This window comes from Phytophthora cinnamomi (assembly GCF_018691715.1).
Source record: "Phytophthora cinnamomi strain GKB4 chromosome Unknown Contig61, whole genome shotgun sequence".
NCBI lineage: Eukaryota > Oomycota > Peronosporomycetes > Peronosporales > Peronosporaceae > Phytophthora > Phytophthora cinnamomi.
The window spans coordinates 544,806-553,360 of record NW_027150994.1 but is presented as its reverse complement, the minus strand read 5'-3'; the positions used below and the strand labels follow the sequence as shown (position 1 = coordinate 553,360).

At 54.5% G+C, this 8,555-nt stretch overlaps 1 protein-coding gene across 2 annotated transcripts; it reads right to left on the bottom strand.

Moving 5' to 3' along the window:
* Positions 1–620: 620 nt before the first annotated feature.
* On the bottom strand, positions 621–4,711 carry IUM83_17597 (the record flags this gene model as incomplete). 2 transcript variants are annotated; one of them, XM_067942559.1, is made up of 5 exons in its annotated part: positions 621–1,001; positions 1,064–2,236; positions 2,510–3,411; positions 4,093–4,537; positions 4,655–4,711. In XM_067942559.1, the coding sequence occupies 5 exons, from the start codon at positions 4,709–4,711 to the stop codon at positions 621–623; spliced, it is 2,958 nt and encodes a 985-aa protein (XP_067787326.1). The 2 variants fall into 2 exon arrangements, with proteins under 2 accessions (XP_067787326.1, XP_067787325.1); XM_067942558.1 differs by having other exon boundaries at positions 1,064–3,411.
* Positions 4,712–8,555: the final 3,844 nt, after the last annotated feature.

The following is an 8,555-nucleotide window of genomic DNA, read 5'->3' as shown; positions in this document are numbered from 1 at the left end:
CCCAACCAGGCGGTTTTGGTGGGTTCTGGAGAAGAAACTCAGCAGACCACTTCCGAGAAAATGCTCCGTACCGTTGGAACAGGACTTTTGCGATTTGAGCTGGAGTGCTCGTGTAGCGGCAAGGTCCGGAGGAGCCTCGGAGTGGGCGCCTCTTCGGCAAAAGATTTTTTTACTTGGAAAATGTATTGGTAGGACCATCAAAGAGACCTGATGGAGGAACAGCAGCATGGGCGTGCTGTTAGAGTGTGGTGAGACGGAGTCGAGGGGCAGCAGCGGCTGGAGCAGGAGCAGCAGTGGATGGAACAGAAGAAGCATGGGTATACCCGTAGGCGTTGCTGCGCTCAGCGCGGCTTCGGGCGTAGTTAGCCGTCTAAACCGCATGCCAAGCCCGCTTGTATAGTGGTTGGTAAAATGCGAACTGAGATTGATCCTGGCTTTACAAACTAGACATGTAGCGCCCTGGAGGAGGCCGTAGGAGGCTGAAAGTGTACCTAGGTGATTTCTGAGCGCAGACTGACTGAACCCGCGATCCTTGCGTCACAGAAGACAGGCGCGGGTGACGACTGGGTGCGAAGAGAGATGTCATTCTCCCCGAATGCCAGGATAACGGTGGAGCCGACTTAACAGGGGAATATACGTCGGATGTTCGTCCGGTATTCCGTGGCTCCCGTGTCCAGGAGGACAGTGCCGTTGTCAAACACGGTCTTAATCACGAATGGGCCCTTGGCAACTGGGTCCGTTTTCTTGCGTTCTCGAGCGGGAATACGCAGCATCACAGTGTCGCCTTCACGATAGAAGTGCTGCACGCGTCTGAGGTTTTCTCGGTCATTGTCCTGTAGAATCGCCATGAACCTTTGCTTCGAGAGGTAGTTCCAGTTTGCGAAGTGCAAATGGCGGGTGAGCATGTCCTCGCCGAACAGCAACTGCGCTGGAGACGCTCGCAGGATGCTGTGGTAGCTGGCACGGATTGCATACGCGGCGTAGTCGAGTGCCGTCTCGAGCTGGTCATGCAGATCAGGGCGCACGCGCAAGATGTTCATCAATTCCAGGTGCACGCGCTCACAGATAGCGTTCGCCTGAGGATTTTTGCCGTAATTGGTTTGTCCTTGATCGCCATTGACTTCAGAAGCAACTGGAACTCGTCGCCGGTAAACTCGGGGCCTAGGTCGTGCACGACGCGCTTAGGCCGCGGATAACGACACAGCCAAACTCTTTCAAAGCTGATAGCCGTGGTGGCTGACGTCTTGCCGCGCTGGATTATCACTTCCAGCCAGCGAAATTGTTGTTCGATAGCAGTCAGGCAGTAGAAATTTCCCGAAATTGGTCCCAGCAAGTCAACGTGGACGACGTCAAAGGGACGATCGGTGTTGGAGACAGGAGTCGGTGGTAGATGTCCATAGTTCTGCTTTCCACCATGCAGCTTCGCACGTTTGCAATCGTTGCAAGCTTTACCGAAGTCGGTCACATCCTTCTCCATACCCGGCCACCAGAAAACGCTCATCGTGTGGTACTGCTTGTCTGCACCCGGGTGAAGTAGATAGGAGTGATACATCTCCACCAAGTCGGCACGTAGCGACTCGGGCACCATTATTCTGCTTCGGTGGTGCAATAGAACGACGCCGAGAGCGGGGCGCAACGCGTAGTCGGGGTCGGCCTGCTTTTTCTCGAGTTGTTCGATGATACTCTTGCAGGTTGCGTCGCCCAGTTGATGCTTCTTCACGACAGCTCCGTCGATAGCAACTTCTTCTTCTTCGACCGCGCAGAGTTCCTCCTCGCTAACTTGCTTCACGAAATCGTAGCGCAGCCGAGAAAATGCATCCGCGCCGATATTCTGCGAACCAGGGATGTACACGACTTCCAATCGGTACTCTTCGAGTAGGAGTTTCCAGCGTTTGACCCTCAGCGATGTCTCGCGTGGGAACAACAAATTTTTATGGTCCGTATGAATAACCACAGGAAAACCCAATAGCATCGTGCGATACTCCTTGAGGATCTCGACCACGGACAACAACTCCCATTCCATGGTAGAGTATTTCTTCTGCGTGTCGGTCATGGACCGCGAGAAGCATGCGAGGATCCTCCGGCCTTGCACGATAACACCGCCGATCTGATGTCCGCTGGCATCTGCAAACACGTGAAAGCGGCGGCTGTAATCCGGGAAGGCTAGCCACACGCTCCGAGCCAGCGCTTCCTTGATACTTCTGAAGGCGGCCGAGTCTTCAGGAGTCCAGGTGAACTTACAGGTTTTCGATGTCAGACGATTAAGACGAGCGGTCAGTGCTGATTTATTTGGCACCATATCACGGTAGTATGCGATCATCCCCAAGAATCTGCGCAGCTCGCGCTTGTTGCGAGGTTCGGCGATCTGCTGTATCGCTTCCACCTTCTTCGTCTGCGGTTGAATTCCTTCGGGAGTGAGTGTGAAGCCGAGGTAGTCCACACGATCGCGCAAAATGTGGCACTTCTTGCCGTTGAGAGTGACGTCATACTGGCGGAGCCGGTCGAATACAATCCGCAGGTGCTCCAGGTGCTCGACTGGGTTCTCGGAGAAGATCAAGATGTCGTCCAAGTAAACAATCACAAAGTCTAAGTCGCCGAGAATCCTCTCCATGCACGCCTGATACTCGTCCGGCGCAGTCGAAATGCCCATGGGCAACCGCTTAAACTGGAATTTGCCGAACGGGAGGCAAAAAGCGGTCGCTGCTCGGCTCTGTCTCGCCAATCGACGCGCGAAGTAGCCCATATTCGCGTCCAGCGTAGACATGCACTTAGCTTTGCCGAGGCGGAGCAGGATCTCACGAATCTTGGGCACGTAGTAAGGCGACCGACGCAGGAACTTGTTCAACTCACGGAAATCAACCAAGAGGCGAAGTGATCCGTTGGGCTTCACCAAGAAGAATGCTGGCGCCGCTGCCTCCGAGCCGTAGATCTGCTCGATAACGTCCTCTTCAAGGAGTTTCTGGATCTCACGATGTGCGGCTTCTTCTTGACTACGAGGAACGCTGTAAGGCCTTGCATGCGAAGGCGTGTAGTCAGCACGTAGAGGAAGCAAATAGTCATCCAGTCTGATCCGGCCAAGTCGTCCACTATACAGATCCACATATTCTTCGAGCAGTTTCAAATAACAGTGCTCCAAAGCAGCTTCGAGGTGCTGCGGCAACAGATCTTCTGGTGTCGTGGCGCAGTCATCTCCGGCGCATAGCTCGTCGTCTTCATCGAGCGTAGCGTCATCATTTGCGTTGTCCTGCGCTGCAGGGCCATGCTCCGTGGTGCGAACGACGAGCTCGCTTCCGTCCCACGTGATGCGGCCGTTCTTGAAGTCGATCACGAGTCCGAGAGCGCCCATTAAATCGCGGCCTATTGTCATATCGTCGGGCAGCGTTGGTAGGACCTCGAACTTATGGATTATCACTGAATCGCGTTTCAACTGTGGGATCCGGAACCGGACTGTCGTAGCCCCGGTGCTTTTAGTGTTTCCCTTGACCAACTTGAAGGAAACCTGAGAATGCTCAAGTGTTGCCCCTTGTTTCTGCTGCAATAGCTCCATGAACGCGGAACTGACGATGCTGCGCGAGCAGCCACTGTCGAGCAGAGCTTGAAAACGATCCTTGCCAGCTTCCAGCTTGATCATCACGCGCATTGGAGGTGGTGAGCTGGTCGGAGACGCGTTCAGTCCCACAAACAAATATTCGTCGTCGCTGGAGCTTCCCTCCGTTTGGCGTTGTACCACTCTTGTCTGCTGGTGCTGTTGAGGAGGCTGAGCTGCACGGGGTCCGCGGCGCTGGTCTGCTTGCTGATGCTCCTCTTGCTGGTTGTCATGGCGCAGAGCTCGGCAGTCAGCCGTGTTGTGGGTCGTCGTCCTGTGGAAGGTACAGTACTTGTTGCTGGAGGCGTGACTGTTGTTGTTGCCGTTACCTCGTCCAGGGTTTCTTCCTCGCTGGTGTTGCTGACGGTTGTTGCTGTTGCTGTTGTTGCCGTTGCGATAGCTGGTGCTGTTGCTGTTGTTGTTATTGTTGCGGCGCCCATGGCCGCGAGAGTTGTCATGACGGCTTCCCTTGTCTTGACTGCCAGCGCGATGGAGGCGCTGTTCACCTTGTTCAATCCGCTCGAAGAAGGGCACCAGAGCGGCGACGGTAGTGTAGACTTGACCACTAGCGTCATACTTGTTCTGCCAATCGTAGGGCAGTCCGCGCTTGTAGAGTCGGCACAGCGCGTCCTCGCACATCGGCGAGTTCTCATTCAGTCGGGCCAGAGTATGCTCCATACGCACGAGTGCGCGGAACCGCTTGCTGTATTCGGCCAGCGACTCGGTGCGCGGCTTGCGGATCTCCCACAACTCCTCTTGTAGTTTTTCGCTGTAGTCGACCGGGAGCACTACGATAGAGGCCTTGCGGAGTGCGCGCGTGAACTCCTCGTCCATGCGGACGTCATCGTCTGAGATGGCCGCGTCAGCGAACGCTTCTCGGAGATCGCCTTCCAGTAGGATGGTGGTATTCAGGAATTTGTCTTCGGCGTTCCAGTGCTTGAGAGAGGCGAGCTGGTCGAAGTGATAGACCCAGTCTAAGAAGTCCTTTGGGCCACCGTCGATAAACTTCGGCATCTTCTTAGTCACCACTTCTTCTTCGATCCCCTTGTCCTTGTTCGCTGCACGTACGGTGATCGAATACGTGAGGTAGCGCTCCTTGTCGTCCTTGTGCGTGGAGCGGCTCATGGTTGAGGGTTGGCGGCCGACGGGTGAACCAGGTCGATGATGCTGATTTGAAATATTTCAAAGTGCCAAGCCCGCTTGTATAGTGGTTGGTAAAATGCGAACTGAGATTGATCCTGGCTTTACAAACTAGACATGTAGCGCCCTGGAGGAGGCCGTAGGAGGCTGAAAGTGTACCTAGGTGATTTCTGAGCGCAGACTGACTGAACCCGCGATCCTTGCGTCACAGAAGACAGGCGCGGGTGACGACTGGGTGCGAAGAGAGATGTCACGCAATCAAATCAAATCAAATCCGTATCGTTGGAACAATAATCCCGTTATTGGACGGTACCACACAGAGTCTGTATCTTCATTGTGAGTTTGCAGCGCCTGTATAAATTGTTGAAGTATCTTAAAATGCTGTTTTTTGACTATTACTGCGATGTCCAGTACTCCGATTCCATCTTTTCCTCGTGGTAATATCGAGTGAAGATACTCTCAGTGCGAAGACGAAGCGAGAGCGCTTCGAGGAACAAGGCTGGGACTCGCTGAAGTCGAGTCCCTATTACGAATTACTGAGGGAGTACAAAGACGTACTCCCGGAAGAGATTCCTGCGGAGCTTCCGCAGGATAAGGGTATTTAGCACGAGATTGATCTCGTGCCGGGCACGAAGTACTGTGTCACGTGGCAGTGGCCACTGCCGCGAGAGCAAGTCAAAGCGATCGACGACTTCTTTGAAAGTCGTCGCAAAGCAGGACAAGTGCGGGAATCGAAGTCCCCGCACAGTGCTCCGACGTTCTGTGTCAAAAAGCCACAGGGCGGATGGCGCATCGTTCATGCTTACAACAAGCTGAACGATGCGACGGTACCGGCACAAACGCCGATACCGCGAAAAGATGTTATCATCGATTCGATGGCCGGGAGCACCGTTTACAGTGCTCTCGACTTGCGAGATGGGTTTTACCAAATCCTAATGCGTGAGAGCGATATCCCTCTCACGGCAGTGAGCACGCCAAGCGGCATGCTCTGGGAATGGCTGGTAATGCCACAGGGGTTTAAGAACGCCCCTGCGACCTTCAACAGGTGCGTGACGCACTTGTTGCGCTCGGTGCGCGACTTCGCGCCGAGCTACTTCGACGATGTGTTCATCCACAGCCGGGCTGTGGACGGGAAGACCGACGTAGAGATGCACAGGGTGCATCTCCGGAAGCTACTTGAGCCTATGCGAAAGCATAAGCTCTACGCGAACCTGAAGAAGTGTATCTTCGGGGCGAGCGAGATACCCGTCCTCGGGTGCCTCGTAGGGAAAAATGGTGTTCGCCCTGACCCGGAAAAGGTCAGGGTGATCAATGAATGGCCAACGCCTTCAAGTGTCAAGGAACTGAGGCAGTTCCTTGGCTTGGCCACGTACTTGTGCAAGTACGTGGGGGATTACGCGGGCAAGATCCGCCCGCTGCCACAGCTTCCTAACAAGGAAGCTGTGTGGAATTGGACAACCGATTGCCAAAAGGCATTCGATGCAGTCAAGCGGGGCTTGACTGAGGCGCCGATCTTGGCAGTGGCTAACCAAGATCGTCCATTGCACGTCGTATGTGACGCATCCGACTTCGCGATCGGATGTGCGGTGATGCAGCGCGATCACGAGGGCCGTGATCGTGTCGTCTATTACCAGTCGCGTCAGCTGAAAGCAGCTGAGCGTAATTATCCGGTACACGACAAGGAACACCTTGCCATTAAAGTACGCACTCGCAAAGTTCCGAGTGTATCTACTTGGAAGTAGACCATTTGTGGTCTACACCGACCATGCTTCACTGCGCACCGCAGTGAAGTCGCCACACATATCACAAAGAATGGCGAGATGGGGCTCTCATTCTTTGCGGAGTATAACTTCCGGGTCGAATACAAACCCGGAAGATTGAATGTAGTGGCCGACGCGTTATCACGTCGGCCGGACTACGCAGAAGTTGCTGACGTCAATGCCATTGACGTCACACGATCGAGCAAACCCACATCGTCTCTGTTGGACGACGTGAAGGCCGCGTACGCGCACGACGCGGACACGAAACTCTTGCTGGCCTATGGCACAACACCTTCTGACAAGTCCCGTCAGAAGCTGCCCAAGCACCTTCGTGCGCATGCACACCGATATCGGGTGCACGACGGACTACGGCTTTACAATGCAGTCGACGACAACGCGGATCGCGTTGTCGTGCCGAATGACCATGGCCTGCGCCTCAGGATCATGTACGAGTATCACGATGCCCCGACTGCGGGACATCTCGGACGTGAGAAGACATACGTCCTTCTTACGCGCGACTTCTACTGGCACCACCAGTACCAGTGGGTGCGCAAGTACGTCCGTGCTTGCGAGTTATGTCAACGCGTAAAGCCTGCGCCATTCGCGCAGGCTCCATTGCAATCACTACCGACTCCGTCGGAGTGTTGGAAGTCCATGTCTTTGGACTTCATCTTTGGTCTTCCCCCGGACAGCAGAGGGAATACCGGTGTTGTGGTCTTCGTCGACCGCTTCAGCAAGATGGTATATCTTGCTGCGGTGCCGGCAGAAGTGGCTGCGAAGCAGACGGCCCGTCTGTTCGTCGACATGGTGTTCACACACCATGGCATGCCGTCCGACATCGTGTCGGACAGAGACCCGCGCTTCACAGCGAACCTGTGGCAAGAAGTGTTTACACTTCTTGGGAGTCAACTTCAATGTCGACTGCGGATCATCCGCAGACGGACGGTCAAACCGAGCGCGTGAACCGCGTGCTCGTCGACATGTTGAAGAGCTACGCTCACTCGTTCCAGTACTGGAGCGAGTGTTTGTCGATGGCGGAATTCGCCATCAACAACTCGGTGCATGCCTCGACCGGGCATACACCGTTCTACGTGAATGCCATGCAGCATCCACGCCTCCCGAGTTTACTCGGAGTGATGGCTCCCACTTTAAGTGGGGGAGGATCTACGACTGCAATACAACAGCCGCAGAAAACCGCTGACGCTTGCACAGTGTCAGCTGCAGCAATGAACAAACCACATGAGTCTGCGCAGGGCGCAGACTCCTCCACCAACAAGGCCAACGACCACGGGTCTGCGCAGGGCGCAGACACCGCAAAGAACCACGCAGAGGCCGGGCCCCTAGCGGAGAGCGAGCTGAATGACTTCAGCTCGGATGCAATCAGTTTCATCACCATAAGACAAGCCGTAATTCGGTTTGTCCAAGACACAATAGCAGCTTCTGTTGATCAACAGAAGCTGAACGCAGACAATGTGGGCAGAGGCAACACAAATGAATTTAAAGTTGGTTCATTAGTTTTGTTAGCTACTCAAAACCTGCCTAAACATGCAGTTTCGGATTTCGGAGCAGGCAAGCTTGCTCCGCGCTTCATCGGGCCGTTCACTGTGTTGGCACGGCACGGCAACGCATACACACTAGACATACCGTCTATCATGCGCCTCCATCCGACCTTCTACGTCGGACGGCTGAAACTATACCTGCAGCACGAGCCACATGGCTCGCCTGACCCGAAGAGACAGACTCGGCTGGAGAAACTCTCCTCTCCAGCGCGTAGTCGCGCTGGAGCAGTTAATACAGTCGGGCCTACAACCCGACCGGCATGTGCAAGGCGGTCTGTGTAACGGGGTTACACGCACAAGTGGCTGCAAGCCACTTGTGAATTTAACAGATAGGTTATCTGTTAAAAGTTTTGGATACTTCCTCACCTTCGTGTAAGACACACCAATGGATACATTGAAGTGGACCACCACAGTGAGTGGTCCACACATACCCAAAAGATCCTATTGGTAGAAAGCAGCATCTTTCTACCAATCAGAGACATGCATATTAGCGGGGCTCTGACAGCCAGC